General features: G+C 38.6%; 2 protein-coding genes across 2 annotated transcripts in view; one reads left to right on the forward strand and one right to left on the reverse strand.

The window, feature by feature from the left end:
- HTRA4 (HtrA serine peptidase 4) overlaps positions 1-4933 on the forward strand; it is a 45038-nt gene extending 40105 nt beyond the window's left edge. Inside the window, exon 9 of the mRNA XM_063448412.1 lies at positions 3800-4933. Within this exon, the coding sequence (XP_063304482.1) occupies positions 3800-3965 (166 nt within the window). The 3' untranslated portion in view covers positions 3966-4933. The remainder of the gene's footprint in view (positions 1-3799) is intronic.
- Positions 4934-13370: 8437 nt separating this feature from the next.
- TM2D2 (TM2 domain containing 2) lies at positions 13371-17750 on the reverse strand. The gene is made up of 4 exons (XM_063445498.1): positions 17518-17750; positions 15915-16002; positions 14179-14294; positions 13371-13881 (listed from the first exon to the last, which is right to left on the reverse strand). The coding sequence occupies exons 1-4, from the start codon at positions 17694-17696 to the stop codon at positions 13668-13670; spliced, it is 597 nt and encodes a 198-aa protein (XP_063301568.1). The 5' UTR covers positions 17697-17750; the 3' UTR covers positions 13371-13667.
- Positions 17751-17953: the final 203 nt, after the last annotated feature.

The following is a 17953-nucleotide window of genomic DNA, read 5'->3' on the forward strand; positions in this document are numbered from 1 at the left end:
TCTGGATATAAAATAAATATAGAAAAATCAGTGATCTTAGCTGTAAATGTAAATAAAGAAGAAAAACATGAGATTATGAGGAAATTTGATTTTGCATGGGTCGAAAAATCATTTAACTATTTAGGAATTAATATCTGTGCGTACCCACTGAAAATAGTGGAGATTAATTTTCTCCCATTACTTATTAAAATGAATAAACTCCTAAAGGGTTGGAAGAATTTAGAGTTCTCGTGGTGGGGCCGTATTAATATTATTAAGTCTTATATTTTACCAAAATGGCTATATTTGTTTAGAATGATTCCCTTGAGTTTCCCCGATGGTTGCTATTAATACAACAGGCCTGGTCTAAGTTTATATGGCAAGCAAAAAAAAACAAGAATGGCAAGAAAACTCCTCTCGATGAAGCAATCTAAGGGAGTGGTAGGATTCCCAGTCATACAACAATACTATAAAGCGAGTATCCTTTTCCATAGTATCATTTCACAATAAATAAGTATTAATTTCGGTCTCCTGGAAACTGAGAAATTTAACTATATGAGGTTTTATGAGGATAAAAAGCTATTTGAATAAAACACTAAATAAAGAGAAATGGGAATTTAATAATAAATTAGGAAACTTATTGAAAGGAATGGACATGAAAAACCTATTAAATAAATGTAACTCCGTATTGAGACAACTAGAGGGTGACTTGACGCTTCCGGCGATAAAAAAATGGGAGAAAGATCTAAAAATACAAAAATTTGATGGACAGGACTGGAATAGAGCATGGCTGACAGTTGCTAGGTGCATTAAATGCATAAATTTAGTGGAGCTACATTTTAAGATTATTAACAGACTCTATTGTGTTCCTAGCTGTCTAAACAAAATAGACCAGAGTAAAACAGATATATGCTGGAGATGTGAAGGGGGAGTGGGAGATTGTGTACATAATTGGTGGAGTTGCCCTCCACTTAAGGAATTTTGGAAAGTGTTCTTGTCCAAAATTGAAATGGTGACCAGATCTAACTTTCCTTTTGCTCCGGAAATGTTTATATTACATTTGAATATTCATCAGTTTAATGTAGATTTAAAGCACTTTTTCACCCATGCATTAATAGCAGCAAAGATATCTATTGCTAGAAGGTGGAGAACTAAAAACCTACCGAATTGGGACATAGTAAAAAAAAACAACTAATTTTGCAACTCAGGATAGAGGGAGGATGGAATAGAAAGCTGAAGAAAAAAAATTATATTTGATATAAATAAGTGGTTAAAAAAATTGTCGGCAGTAGATTAATATATATATAGAAGATGAAAGGAAGAGAAGAGAAATGGTAGATGGAGGAAAGGAGGGAAAAAGGAAAGAGTAAGATACAAAGCAGGGTAAAGGTGAGGAGAAAAGAAGGGGGAAGGAGAAAAAAGGAAGAAGGAAAAAGAAAAGGGAAAAGGAAAAGGAAAAGAGAAAGGGGAAAGAGAAAAGGGAGAGAAATGTTCTCTTTTTTTTTTAACAATAACAATGCAGAGAGACTAGCGAAGAGGGTTTCATCATCGTGTGTGAATGTTGTGTTTGTCTGCTTTATTTTATAATAATTATTTATTTATTTATTTTTGTGAGGAGTAATATTCATGTTTCATATAAATTAAAGTCATATAAAAAGGAAAAAGAAGGGATAGAAAAACATTGATGATGACTAATATACCAAGACCTAAGATGCAGAAAGCTTGAAAGAATATAAAAGGCTGGTAATGTCTGAAATAGAATAAAAAATAAAATAAAAAAAAGAATCACCAATGGGTCATGTGTTTTTTTTTTTACCCAATTGAGATATAGGAACATCTACTATAGACTCAAGCAAACATTCCGGTTCCTCTTTGACGGAAAATTGTGATTTAAAATGCCTGGACAGGAAAGGTTTCTTCCCTGGAAATTTCCATTCCCTTAATATTAGATCTTTTAAATCTGGATTAAACGGAAAAGCTTTCAATTTTTTCCTGTAAGTTCTGTTGGAACCAGGTTAGGAACGCTGACATTTCAGATTTTTTTGGATTCATCTGAAGCTTCTTTAGTACAGCTAGTACAAATCTTTATTTTATAGCCATCTGGCATGGGTTGACAACATGAGGCACACATTAAATGTTTTTCGATTTAGACGTGCATTTCACTTTATCTGTAGGTCTCTCCGTAGCCTCTGGATTAGACATACTGCGGAGAAAAAAAGAGAAAGAGAGAAAAAAAGAAAAAGAAAAAAAAATCAAAGTAATATAACATTTCAAAATATAAAAAAATACAAATTTCAGGCAGTCTTACCTTAATGGCCTCAAAGTGTGCTGGAGGGCAGGTGAGAACACACTTGAAACAGGTTCTGAGTGCACCTGGCAAACAGTTAGTTGCTGCTGGGTTAAATAGCCTCCAAGGTCCTGAAAAAACAAAATTCGAGAAAAAAAATTAAAATGTTGACACCTGAAATTCAGAAATCCATGTGCATTCCACAGCCAATACCTCCCAGCTTGTGCGCTTTACCCAGCACCCGGCGCGGTATTGGCGGAATCTATAAGTATTGGTGGAACGCAGGCACCCGGCGTGCATTCCACCTGTCTAAGCCTGCAGCAAGCTCACCCGCGGGCCATCCTGATGGTAGTATCTGAAGCAGGGTCTCCCGAGCCGCAGCTCCCTCACCTTGCTTCATCTGGAACCAGGGGTAAGAACTGGGGAACTGTTGTGTTAATAGCACTTTATAGTGCTAAGGGGAATTGGGGGAGGGGGGGTCCTAAACATTTGAGGGGTTTGCCTGCCTGTATTTCCCTCCAGATAAAAAATCCCTGTTGTAATGCACTGCCTCTAATGTTTAGAACTTAAATCACTTTTGTTTCTGTTTATGCAGCCCTGAAGGGAAGAAAATATTTATCACTATACTATCACAACATAACAGACTAGCTAGTATTATGCTTAAACAGTTACTTGAAGCTCCACGACCACCAAAAAATAAAGTTAATAAATAAAGAACATAGGTGCATTATGGCGCCCCTTCTGTGTTGTCCTTGCCTTCCCCTAAGCTTAGCTTTAGGGACTCCCCTCCATCTGCAGTGAGGGGGAGTGATGTCACCGGGGGCGAATTGTTTGCTTTCAGCATTGGATCAAATGTAAGTTTTTGCTTTATATTTATTTCAAAATAATCAGTAGATTTGTGCATAGAGAAAAAAAATAATAATATAGAGAGAAAAGGAGGAGCAGTGAAAAAAACAACTATATTTACATATTATCTATTCATTATATTATTTTACTGCTAATCCTTTTAAACTTTATTAGATAATCTGAGTTTGAAATCAACATTTGATCAATGTATCCTAGCCATAAATCATCTTTTTTCTGTCAATCATCTCTTTTATTGGTGTCACAGATAGAATTGAGAATCACAAATAAATATGACCATATTCAGCTATTATTGCGTGTTTTGTTTGGTTCGTGATTCAGCTAAATATAGGCTTGGAGTTCAGGATTTTGAATGATCACCCGATGGTCCTAAGTTCGAATGAGTTGCAATTCGGACCGAAACAAACCTCCAAGTTTAATAATCAGTGAAAGTGTGTTAAGGTACAAATGTGCCATCATTTGGTGATGTATGTACTTTAAACATAGCGAAATGTTCTGTTAAAAGTATGCAATTGGGTTTTGATATTATCGTTACTCATTTTAATGGTAGTAATTGAATCAGCCTTGGAAGGTTGAAAGGTGGAGTTATGTGTAATCATATGCCCGTCTGTGTTTCTGTCCTGTTTTTTATTGTTGCAAGTTTCCTTATTGTCTGTTTCTTTAATGTAGTGCTGGAATGAAGGATCATGATGTTATCATAAGCATTAATGGGAGGTCTGTGACCAGCACTGAGGAGGTGAGCGAGGCAGTACGGGCCAATGATACTCTCTCCATTGTGGTACGTCGTGGGAATGAAGACATCATCCTAAACGTGGTGCCCGAGGAAATGGGTTAAGACCATACATAGCCTCCAACATTCCGCTATTGTTCATCAGGACCTCTTATCGCATTGAGTGCGTTATGCACTGAAGTCTTAGACTTGGAACTCACATATTAGCTGGTCTCTGAGCTTTCATTAGATGGAAATTTCCTGCTGCTGCTGGAACATATTATTCAGATACAGATCGTGGGGTGAATGAAAGTATAGCAAACTGTAGAGGAGACCAATTGGTAAATACACAAATACAATAGAAAAGACAGACTTCTTCTGTTGGGTATGTATGGAGAGATATTACATGCCCAACACGTGGTCTCACCTATAATTTTGGCAGAGAGTATAATATATTTTTAATTTTGAAAGTCTTATGAAATATTCCTCAAAAAATACAATTTACACTGGTAGGGGAGAACTAGGAATGCATACATAAATGAAGAGTGCATGCAATAATCAAATACTCAATTTTTCACAGGTATGCTCACTAAAAGCATTATACTGGTGCACATATAAACCGATGATGCTAATATGTATTTGAGATTCTTTCATATTTTAAAAATTTGGAGGTGGAGTAAGAAGAGGGAATATTCTGGGAAATTGTGAAATATGGACACATTTTGAAATCATATCCGCTAAGCTTAGATGATTTTTGCATTTTATGCTGTAAAAGTAGAATGCATTTGGGAATCTTAAAATACAATTCTAGGGCAAAGTTTTGAAACTGAAGAAATTATTAGGCACATCCCGCTAGTTTCTATGGTGAATATTCTTTTTGCAGAACTCTGCCACAAAAAAGATTTTTGCAAAGAATCGTCTGTGTTTGTACTTGTTGTAAGTGTGCTGTAACGTTAGAGAATGCAGAAATGTCACCACAGTAAAGCACAAACATGTAAACAATTTAAACTTTTCACATTAGGGAAGACAGACATGCAGACAGACACTGCTCATGGCGGACCAGATTAATTAAAAAAATATGTTGAGATCAAGGAGAGATTATTGATATCTGCCCAGCTCATGGTCCACAGCTGGAAGCCACAGGTTTCCACTCCTAATTTAAATATTGATGCTTTTCAGAGTTTTAGAACTTTTATAGCCGTTTAAATCGGGGCTAACATGCAATACACTTTCTCTTAAAAAGTTAAAATATATCTTTTGTACATTAACACTTGATTATTCCAATGTGTGCCTTTGATTTAGGTTTCACAAATTATAAAAGGTATTTTGCATTTCTGAAAGGACTTTTCGCAATGTTATAATAATATGAAAACTTATGGAAAGAAAGCTATCAGTTTAAAGTTAAACTCTTTAAAAAAAAAGTAATTTCTTAGACTGGACTGCGATCGTTACATAGAGTCCATAAGTCAGTGAGGTGAATGAACATACAATGCAGAAGTAATGTTAAAAATGCTACAGCAGAGGATACATTGATTCACTATGAAGGGGCATTTTCTTAAATATCTGCATGTATAAAGACACACTTGCGCAAACACGCAAGTCCACTTTTTGTGGATTCTTTCCACACTGGTGTATTCAATGTCATTGACCCATCTCCATATTACATGTATGTGTATTCCATAAATACGATCTCGATAAAACATTATTTGATATTTTCCGTTACGCACCGGACAGCCTTTTCACAACAGGAAGTGAAGGATGCATAGGAAAATTGACTTCCCCAACCTAGTGAAGAAAATCAATTTAATTTCAATTATCTTGGCTTCTGTGGCCACATGGAACAACGTTACAAAGCATATTTCTTACAAGATATACTGTTTTAATTAATTTCCTTTTATTATCCATGTTTTCTTTTTATCATCTAGTGAGCCTGAAACAAACAAATGCATTATGTAGGATTAAAGAGCATGTATTACTTATTTTTCTATGTAAATTTTTTTATTTTATTTTTTTGCATACATTGTATTATTCCAGTAATATTGTATATTGCATGCTAGAAAAATATATAAATTAAGTACACCGTCCCATGAAAGCAGTCTGCTAATGAGGAAAGTTAGCTCTTAATGGTACATAGCAGTGTGCTATAATGTATAATGTCTACACAATTAATAGCTTTATAAAAAAAAAAACAAGTCAAACTGTGTACAGAGTACACATTTTGACTACGCAGTCTCACGTGAAACATGTTGCTACACTAATGATGTATCTATAAATGGTCCTACGTTGAATAAAAAACACAGTGCACTTTAAAATGTTGGTAATATATATGTATATTAAAAAAGTATTTATTTTGTGACACTGGTAATGAGCAGAGTGGCCCATCTATTTTATGATTTATTTTTTTTACCAGTTTTTTTTTAGAGGGTTATTTTTAAAGAACCCAGTTAAACTTCAAATCTTAAAGGGACATTATAGTCAACAAAACTACTTAAGCTTAATGAAGCAGTTATAGTGCTCTCTCTTTAGTGCCTCTGGAGCTTCACTGCTCATTTCACTGCTGTTTAGGACTTAAATCACTTTTGTTTCTGTTTATGCAGCCCTGGCCACACCTCCCCTGGCTGTGACTGACACAGCCTGCATGGAAACAAAATGGTTTAATTTTTAATAAGATGTAACTTACTTTAAAAGTTTTTATCTCCTGCTCTGTAATTTGAACCTTAATTACATAAAATAGGCTCCTGTAGAGTATAACAAGCTATTAAAAGAGCAGGAGATAAGACATGTTAAATTAAGCATAATTTGCACTAAAGGAAGTGTAAACAGTAGTTGACTCTTTACAGGAAGTGTTTAGGAAGGATGTATAGGTCACATGCAGCGTGATGTGCCTAAGGCTGTATAAACAAAGTTATTTAACTCCTAAATGGCAGAGAATTGAGCAGTGAGGTTGCAGAGGCATGATTTATACACACAAATTACTTAATTAAGCTAAAATTGTTTTGGTGACTCTAGTGTCCCTTTAATGAGGTTTTGATTTTGTCTAATTCCCATAGATGACCATATGCTCACTCTGTGCACATTACATTTCCATAAGTGAAAAGTTACGCTTCCCCCTCCTGCATTTAAAAAGGAACTGTCCTCGGTTTTAGCACAACAAAAAGTTAAACATTTCACAAAATATTTTATATTTCCAAGACTGGGCATAGACGTAAATTGGTGACAGGTTAACTGGTATAGGTATGCAATGTTTAAGCATGTGGCACTGCTGGAGAAAATTCAGAAAAGAAAAGTGTTTAAATTGCTTAAGTAATACCTTTAGTAATCAATAAAGAAAAATTAAATTCTGAAATTTAAATGTTAACCCCTTAAGGATGGAGGCAATTGTCCACGTTTTCAACCAAAACAAAACCTTAAATTTAAGTTATAGGTTTGTTCCACTGTAATTTCAGGGTTTCTCTTCAAGTGCCCCCATATACATGATATATATTTTTTTAGGACAGAAAGGGCTTTCATGCAACATCCTAGATGTATACCTAACACAACACTACATATGCACTTTTTTTTTTACATGGAAAGAAATTGAAAAACCAAACAAACAAAAAACTATATTTTTTTCATATTTTTGCTTATAATAATTTTTAAATGTCCAGTGCAAGTATATAAAACGAACTCAAAACAGATTCATATATGAGCCCTGATTGTTACACGTAATATGGTTAAGATCTAAATTATTTTTTTCTTTAACGCTAACCCTATACCAACCCCCACACAAACGCTATACCCCTTACCCAATGCTTACATTAACTGTAACTGCATGCCTACCCTAGTCTTACCCTTAACTTCACCCTACACTATCTTTGACCTTAAAACAGCATTAACCCACACCTAACATTAACCCTTAACTTACCCTAGCCCTACAGCTAACCCTACTGCAACTCTAAGTATATTTCTACCCTACATTACCCCTAATTCTAACCATACCCCTATCCTAACCTTAAAACTCCCCCACTAACCCTAAGACAATCAACTCCTAATATCAATTGTAAGATCAGAAATGGGTTTTACTATATTTAACACAGTAGAGTGTGGTATTCTGTCAGCATCTACTGGCTGGTTTACAGATGATTGTATAGAGATCTGTACTGGGAAGCTGGCAAAACCCAGCACCGGTGCATATTGTCCGGGGACAGGCTGGAAGGACCTGGAGGGTCTCCCTAAAGCTGTCTGCACCTCACACACTGAGAGGAATCGCTTATCCGCGTTCTAAATTAATGAGTTGAAGGGCTCTGTGCAGTGCTGCACAGAACTCATCGGTCAGTCTTGGGCTACTAAAAATGGTCTTAGCTGACAAACAGGAGCCCCAGGTATCTATTGAAACCTGGGGTTAGTGGTGTGAGCAGTTATTAAACCAGGCTTTCAGCGAAGCCAGGGCTGTCTTTATACTGATTGGACCCTGGGCAGGCATTTGCTTGGGCCCCCTGGGCCTAGCATGAAATCACACACTCCACCCCCACATGAAAACAAAACAAAAACACACTTAGCCGCACTCATTTTTACAGAGACAAAATACACACACTGACACACATACAGATGCAGACACTGACATACATAGACATACACACATACACAGGTATACACAAACAAAGACAGATACACATACACACAAGTGCATACACAGACACACATGCAGATACACATCTACACACATCCAGATGCACAGATACACTCAGTGACAAACATGCAGATAAACAGACACACTAGCACACATACAGATAAACAGACAAATACACTGACAAACATGCAGATGCTCACAATAACACACAGATACAAACACAGACCCACATGCAGATACAGACACAATAACACACATACATATACAGATGCACAGATACACACATTGACACACACACAGATACACATTTAGATACACACTGACACACATACAGACAAACATTTACACGCACAAATACACATTCAAACACACACACAGATAAACATACAAAGAAACAGATACGCATACAGACACAGTTACACAGGTACAAACAGATACAGAGACACAGATACACATACAGACACATATATGCATACAGACACACAGATACACATGCAGACATAGATAGGCATAGAGACAAAACAGAAAGACAGATACATAAATGGACACACAGATACAGACACACATCCAAACATACACAGACACACAAAAACAGATACACTTACAGACACACATACAAACATGCAACACCGTCCTGTTTCCTACCTTTTAGGTGCAGGAGGGTGACTGCCCTGGGGTCCAGTAGCTGCCTCATGTTGGTGAGTGTGAGCTGTGACTCACTCCTCCCTTCTCTCCTTCTTCTCCTCCCGTGCGGCGCTCGGTGAATGCTGGGAGGCAGTGACCTCCTCCCAGCATTGTGAAATCATCACAGGCACTCTCTGACATGCCGAGGTACAGATTGAGGTCCACAATTCCTACTCCGGTTTTACAAGGGACTGTGACAGAGTGTTTTTTCCTAGCCCACTCTCGCCTGCTGAGACATTATTAGAATTTTTCATAGTTTATAGTATTACCAAGTGTCTTCCTCCTAGCTATTTTTCTTAAATTCTTTATTTTTGTGTGCATTTGAGACAGAGGTTTGCATAGACATTTGATCAAAATGAACTGAGCACTAATACAACAAGGCTGCAGTGGTAAATGTCAATAAGCTTGCACATTTTATATTTTAAATGGCAAGAGACAAACTAGTCAGATAGGTGGCTGAGCATGGTAAACTTTTCTTATAAACTGACTATATATTTGTTAAGACTTGAGTAGTAAAAGACAGGCTGGGTCATTAAAGTGATGTAAGCCAGAATTAAAAGTCCCTAGGAGGCTTCCACAGGGTCATAAACTAAACTAGATAATCAAAATAGTGTTGGGTAAGATAGGAGACAATTAAAGTTAACTTGTGTTGCTCTCCCTGTGATGACTGTGTGCAGGAGAAACTGGTGGGGGTTAGGTTCCCTCTTGCTCAGTCCGGGAGCTCACTCAGCCAATGCCTGCCAGATGTTCTTTATGTTCCTGCAGCATAGTGATGCATAGCGAGCCTCTAGATCCGATAGCTGGAGATGGAGCTGGTCTGCTTGTACAGTGGGGAGCTGGAGTCCTCTGGACCCCGGAACTGTCAGATGAGGTGTGTGAGTTTGCCGGGTCAAGATTCTCCTGTGCTGGGGAGGCGTGCATCTCTTGGTTTGCTGCCTTGATGAGGCTCGTTTAGCAAGTAGAGCCCTTGGAGCTCTGCTCTGGTTTGGGGGGTGGCTGTTTGGATGTGGTGAGTCAAGTATCCTGGTCCTACCCTCCAGCATGCGCCAGAAGTCGGCAAAGAGAGCGTCCAGCTTGTTCCAGACTCCATAGTGTGAGTGAGAAGGGCTCCACATGAAGGGAGACAGTGGATAGCACCTACATGTGGCAAGTGCCATGATAGGAGCCCCGCTGAGTTGCAGGTTTGTTTGCTTTGATTTCTGCTGTGTGCCTCCCAGGTGTGGACCGCGATCACCCACGACGGTCCAAGGGGGTATGGGGGTAACTGGGCACTTGTTCCACGATTATCAGGAAAAATGATATCCTCATCACACCACGATATCCCCTCACACTCGGTGGTCAGGATCAGGCGGTTAATGCCCAATGTCTGCAAATATTTGTCAAAATTTGCCCTAAAATGCAGTAGATGCTGAGTCTCATGTCTATCCTGCTCAGAGGTCATGCCCTGCCCCTTCCCCCCCTAGCTATTTAGCCTTGACAACAGAGCACCTACAGTGGATAGACAGAGCTTTGACATGAGAGAAGTACCTCTAGTTCATATTAACAGAACCTACTCCAGCGGTTACTTAAGTAGTATTTAACTACCAAGGTGTTTCTTTCCTATTTGGGTGGGTTTACACACTGGGTGGGTGATTTTTCTTAGGAGATTCCTTCTTCTCTTGTGTAGATTATTTTAAAGGCCACATTGGCCTTAAGAACGATATGCTCTACTCCTTTGTAGATTAGAATACGCCTTTATATTGTGTATGAGTGACGCCCCAGTTATTTCCTGTGAGCAACTTTTAATTATATGTATGGTTTTTGTAAATGAGTACAACAGCACCTTCTGTTTGTTAGAATATTACTTAAAGGGACACTATAGGCACCAAGACCACTTCAGCTCATTGAAGTGGTCTGTGTGCAGTGGCCCCGCACCCTTATCCCTGGAAAGATAATTATTGCAGTTTTTTTAATAAACTATAATAACCTTTAAGGGTTAACCCCTCCACTACTGGTTGTCTACCAATTGTTAGGTGACTTTTGTTCACCTTACACTATGCATGAGGGCTTCCAGTGTCACTGGAATCCAGAAAGGAAAGCACTGAATAATGCTTTCCAATGGGGAAATCCTAATGTGAGTGCGGCCATGCGCATTAGGTCTCCTCTGCCTTCTGCACCACGGGGTGGGAGGTTCCTGGCACTATAGTTTACTTTTAATATAAGCCAAGTTTTATTCATCTACCTCCTTTTGTTTTTTTGAGTTACTGTGTATATGTACGTAAACCAGATGCTATAACAAGAGTGAAAAAGGGAAGATAAGACTAGGAGACTCCAATTTAGTGTTAACGGTAGTTTTCTAAATTATTTTTTCCCCTTCATACATGTACACCTCTCTCTCTTGAGGTTTTAAAACTCACAGTACAATATTTATAATGATATAATAAGAGGTATCCACCACACAGAAGTGAATTAGGTATGGTGAGTCTGTATTAAGTATTATTTTATAACAAAATATATTTATAGCCAGCGATTCAATTAAAGTGACTCATAATTTTCTTTGTTTCCCTTTTCTTTCAGTACTCCTTATGCCCCTTGATAATACTCCCCTCGTGGCCACTTGCCTTTATTATATTCTCTTTCTGTCACCAGATCTCAATACCTAAGCGTCACCATTTTGTTCTTCTCTGTCCATAGAGTTTGCAGTTTTCCCTACTGTGATATTATTTTGACTGATTAATTGCAGGTAAATGTTAAACTTCCCTGGCTTTAGACACCTATTATCTCCCCTGCCCTGGACACTGAGGTTCAAGTCTCCTTTCAGGGGTCTACATAGTCTATACATATAATCTTAAAGATTGAAGGGACACTATAGTCATTAAAACAACTTTAGCTTAATGAAGCAGTTTTTGTGTATAGATCAGGCCGCTGCAGGCTTACTGCTCAATTCTCTGCCATTTAGGAGTTAAATCACTTTATTTTTAGGGCTTTTGCAGACAATCAAAAGGTGGTACATCAATCCATTCTGGTCTACAAAACTCCACTTTTTTCTGTGGAGCCTCAGATCTACAAACAAGGAAACAAGTGGTCTCCTTTCAGTAGCAAGCGAGTATACATGATACGCCACAGCATTAAAACCAGACTGGTAAATGTGAATAACATTGTTGCAATGGAACTTGTCAAGGGGTGAACTATATTAGGTATCAAGTGAACAGCCAGTTCCTGAATTTCATGTGTTGGAAGCAGGAAAAATGAACAAGCAAAAAGATTGAGTAACTTTGAAAAGTGCCAAATAGTGATTTCTAGACGACTGGGTCAGAGCATCTCCAAAATAGCATGTCCTGTGGGGTGTTACCAGTATGCAATTGCTATCAAAAATAAGGACAATCTGTAAACTAGTGTCAGGGTCATGGGTGCCCATGGCTCACTTAAGGCTAGCAAGTCTGATCCAATCACACATTAGAGCTAATGTAGCTCAAGTTGCTGAACAACTTAAAGCTGGCCATGATAGATAGGTGTCAAAATACACAGTACATCACAGTTTGCTGCGTATGGGGCTGTGTAGTCACAGACCGGTCCACTGCTAAAAGCGACTTCAATGTGAATATCACAACTGGACCATGAAACAATGGTCTGACTAATCACATTTTCTTTTAGATCAGGTGGATGGCCAGGTGTTTGCGTTGTTAACCTGGGGAAGAGATGGCAGCAGGGTACACGATGGGAGGTATTCTCTGAAAAATATTAGAACATTGTGGGTCCAGGCACTCATGTGGATGTTACTTTGATAAACACCACCTACCTAGAGATTGTTGCAGACCATGTACACCCCTTCATGGCAATGGTGTTCCCTGATGTCAGTGGCATCCTTCAGCAGGATAAGGCACCCTGTCACATTGCAAAAACTGTTCAGGAGTGGTTTGAGGAACATGACAGAGTTCAATGTGTCGCCTTGGCCTCCAAATTCCCCAGATCTCAATCAGATTGAGCACTTGTGTGATGTGCTGGAACAACAAATCCTATCCATGGATGCCCCACCTAGGACTTAAAGGATCTACTACTAATGTCTTGGTGCCACATGATACTTTCAGATGTGCCTCAACACATCATAACCGTATAGGCAGCACAAGGGTGAACTACAGGATATTAGGCAGGTAGTTTTAATGCTGTGGCTGATCAGTGTACATCTAAAGAGAAGTTTGTATTTGCGTGTTTGTGCATGTTAGCAGTCACAACACAATTAAATTAAATTACAATATAAATCTTTTTAATTATTCTCCCCCCCCCCCAATACACAGCATGAACACTATCCACATTTATACATATTATATTACAAATGGCTGACCATCTTGCAAGGTCATTATCGCTTCCTTAGTGTACTTTCACAGGCAGCTGAAAAGCCAATACATTTCTGGGTTGACAATCTTGAATGTACTTGCTTTAAATAAGTTTTGGAAAAAAACAAAAAGTGCATCTTTGGCTAGATTCTCAGTGCTTCAGTCCAATAATCGTGACGAGTAAACCCACTAGCATCCAATGACATGCCCTTACTGCATAAATCAGTAAATTGTGCACCAGTTGCTGTTGTCACTTGGCATGAGACCACCAGTGATTAACAAGATGAGGTCCACAAACCACCAAATACCCAGACCACCCAGAGTGAGGAGCTTGCCCACAGCAGTCCCTGTGTGCCCCAAGCAGAATCGATCCACACCAAAGCAGCCCAAAAAGAAGGAGTAGAGCAAGGTGGTAATGAAATAGTGACCGGTGAATCTATTTGGACAGAGAAAACAAGAATTTAAATAATTATATATACATATATAAATAATCATATAAATAAAATATATTTCCCACCTCATTCCCCTATCCCAACTTTCTTATCTACTACCCAACTCATTCCTGCTACTACCTTTCTTAGTTTCTCCTACATCTTTGTTACTTTCTTCCCACATCTCTTTTCCAATTATACTACCATCATCCTCTACTTTTTCTCCATTACTTTCTCAATTATCATTTTAATCACATTGCTCTCTTATTCTGTCACCAATGGAACAGTCTGTAATCACCTACTTGATGCATGGTACACCACCACGACGAAAGATTCGTTCCTCAGCACATTCTATGCCTTCAAGTGCTCGACACACAACCTCAGTGCGCTCTACGTCATCATATGCCTGCCCTCCAATCTTAAAAAAAAAAAAAAAAAAAAACAAACACAGCTGTATTTCAGGAAAACAGAAATGATCAGAAATGATTCCCCTTCCATAACACATTTAAAGTCATAAGGGTATGCATTTGATAACTTTAAAGATTCTTCAAATATTAAACACAGATGGACTCTGGAGACATAACCTAAGTGAAGTTGTCACCTTTTTATATGAAAAAAAACAAATGCAAGGTATACAGGACACTCACTTCAGAATGATCAGCTGCTTCAGCAGACTAAGAAATGGCTGAGCGTTCTTGTTGTAATTTGAGTGCTATACTTATCCCATAAATACCTGTTATGTACAACAAGCAGTGCCAGTGATAAGGCATGCATGATGCTTCTCATTCATAAGAAAGTAAAAAAAAAAATGATAAACATTCATCTTGAAAAAAAATAATAATAAAAAAAAAATAAGCCAAATCAAAATACTAGTGGACCTTTAAGCTCTCTGTTGCCTTTACATTAACTACTTTAAGAGATTGTTTGCTATTTCCAGTCTTTGGAGGCACTTGCAAAATCAAAACAAATAAATGCATCTATTTTTAGATATTTTTAAACAGTAATCTCAATTGTATTCTATTGTTTTTTTTAAAAAAAATGGATTCCAAGTAGATGATGAGTTACAGAAATATATATGGTGTCATTAGAAAATCATACATGTCCCTAAGGGGTTACTCCAAGCACCATGAATACCTCAGTTATTAATTTGCAGTGGCCATGGTGCCTGGAGCCTGTATGTGCAGTGTTTCGCTTTACATAGAGTTTAACCTCTCCCCTGCTGGAGGTGTAACTTCAACACCGGAGGCTTAATTTGGGTGTTATTGGTTAATTATCAAGAGTTCTGTGCTGGCTAATATGAAATCTGTACATATCTGGCGCTTGTCATCAGCATGTAGATCATGCTGTGAAGAGACAACCAATGGCGGCTTATCCACCACCTCGTGCAGCCCTATCCTCGTCTTTGACATTTGTCTTCTTTCATGGGAGTGAAGTCAGCCAAGGTAGATTGGGCTGCTGTGAGAACTTGGCACCGATATAGTACTAAAGATATACTATAGACATTAAACCAACTTTAGCTTAATGAAGCAGTTTAAGTGTATAGCTCCTGCCCCATGCAGTCTTCCTGTTCAAGTATCTGCCACTTAATAGTTAAATTACTTTTGTTTATGCAGCACCTCGCCTGGCTTTGACTCACAAAGCCTGCATGAAAAAATTGTTTCATTTCAATCAGATGTTAACTAGCTTTAGAAGTCTTTATCTCCTGCTCTGCAAATTTAACTTTAGTCACACACAGAAGACTGTTTCAGAGTCAAGCAGGCTATTAACAGAGCAGATATTCTAAATGAAACAGACTGTGCAATAAAGGATGTTTAAACATTAGATCTCTCTTTACAAGAAGTACTTGGGCATACTGTACATGTTACAAGCAGGGAGGTGTTACAAGGGCTGTATATACACCTAAATTATTGAGAATTAAGCAGTGCGACTGCAGGGGCATGATCTATATACCAAGACTTCTTCATTAAGCTAAAGTTATTTTGGCGCCTATTGTATACCTTTAAATGCGGTCACATAAATGTAATGCAGTCATATTCACCTTTGAGCAGCCATAAGTCAGATCTTGTTTTGCGGTTAAATTCCCAGAATGGTCCACTGGATCATCACATTCTATAAACTCTTCAGGCCTGTTAAGTACAAGTTATACATAAGAAAATATATGTTGTTATATGAAAACCGTGTAAAGCACACATTTAGTATGAAACACAAGAAACCAGTAACTTTTTCTTAGTACAGATGTAACTGCAAAACAGCACTTTATAGTCTCCTTTACACATTCATCAAGTCAATTAAGGTCTTCTTAAAATGTTTATCTATGAAAAATGTGATTTCCTGTTTTCCAATCAGGAATAAGCATTCTGGCAGCCCAGAACAACGTTTTCCAGGCTGCTTTATTGACAGCCCTGGTGACTTTTTTTTTTCTTCTCATTTTTCCAATCTAAGAAATGAGAGTGGGATCAATGTGCTCTAAGCATCATGCAGTAGTGGTACTTAGACCAACTGTGAATCAAATGCAAAGGAAATCAATTTACTCTCATTGTGACAGTGTTATCTCCCTGCCACTTATTGGTTTTGTGACATACTGCCTCTAACACCAGTTCTGAAGTTAAACCATCCCATAAAAGCAGGTATCACTGTTAGCAGCAAAAACAGGCAATAGCCTTCCAGATAACTGCCACATGCATCAAATCACTCGTTCAAGATGCCAAAGTGGTTTGTTGTTTGAGTAAAGGTGCATGCCAGTAGTGACATCTACCATGGTATTGCAAGATGCTTTAGGAATAAGACCGTCCACCGATTCAGATTGTGGTTGCCCATCAACTGACCACTGACAGGTTGCCCCAGCAGAGAGATGCTTTATCCCATTCTGCTGGGCTGGATGCAACCTCTGTACCCAGTACAAGCCATGATTGTGAGCACACCCAGAACTAAACACCACAGAGATAGGTACATCATTTGACCTTGAAATCCGTTCCATCCTGGGACCAGCATCTACAAGTTCCTCTGGCGTGTGTGTGTGAGTGAGTGAGAGAGAGAAAAGATGGATGATTCGTCTAGGCGGAGCTGCAAGCTCTGCTTTAAATGGTTACTTCAAGCACCATGACCACTTCACTAATTTGACGGCAGACACTCGGCATTCGGATACTGGACAGAATTAGAGTGCATTTTAAACAAAGTGGTGCATAAGTTAAAAACATATACATAAAAATGTAGTTATCTTTAGTCATGATCATGCATACAAACATCAGATGTGCAATAAAGACCTCTTACTGATGTCTTTGTCAAATTGCTGCTGGCTATATTATATTCCAATAAATCAGCCTATTAACTGCCCAGATCATCCTTGTTTTTCTACAATCCTCATCATGGAATTATATTTAAGAACTAAAATAAATACCAAAAAATAACCATTTTGCTGGGCGTTACGACATCTGACCATGATGTGTCTTATCTTAAGAACTTGAGCAAATAATAATAATAATAATCTTATTTTAGGAAAATTGTCTTAATCAGCCATAAAATGGCCTTTGGTAAGCATTATTAGGAACAATAACCCCAAACAGCCCTCACTGACTGCCACACTTTAGCATGGGATCAGAGCGTGAGTGGCTCTCCACAGATACAGGACTGGGGACACTCACAGGAACTTGCACAATACCAAGGGTCCCCGGGGATCTCTGGGTGCAGAGGTGGTGCTGGTGTTGGGCTCAGGGACAGTGACAGGGCTGGTTTGGTTTTGCGAGGCTATAAGGGAAAACATAAGAAGAAGCCCTTGTCCTCCCAGCAGCAGGTACCCGAGCGGCAGCCCCAGCCATCCCATCTTGCTCCCACTGCCGCAAACACTGGAGTCTGCGCATGACGACAGAAAGCTTCTTCCGCCAGTAACCACAACAACCAATCGCTGCTCCGTATTCTGATATCGACCAATCATTTGCACAGCGTGAATAAAAAAAAAGGGCACCAGACTACTTCCGTTCACAACGACTGGCCAATCAGCGTGTCGTGTGAGTTTGCATAGATGTCCTTCGATAAATAATTCCCCCCGAAAACACAGCTGTGTCAAAAGTTGACCTAGGT

The sequence above is a fragment of the Pelobates fuscus genome, chromosome 3, assembly GCF_036172605.1.
Source record: "Pelobates fuscus isolate aPelFus1 chromosome 3, aPelFus1.pri, whole genome shotgun sequence".
Lineage (NCBI taxonomy): Eukaryota > Metazoa > Chordata > Amphibia > Anura > Pelobatidae > Pelobates > Pelobates fuscus.

Coding starts and splice junctions, on each gene's coding strand:
- TM2D2 (XM_063445498.1), bottom strand. CDS start 17,696: ATGGGATGGCTGGGGCTGCCGCTCGGGTACCTGCTGCTGGGAGGACAA. Junction 14,295..15,914: donor TGACTTATGGCTGCTCAAAG/GTGAATATGACT, acceptor TTTTTTTTTAAG/ATTGGAGGGCAGGCATATGA. Junction 13,882..14,178: donor GGTGGTGTACCATGCATCAA/GTAGGTGATTAC, acceptor CTGTCCAAATAG/ATTCACCGGTCACTATTTCA.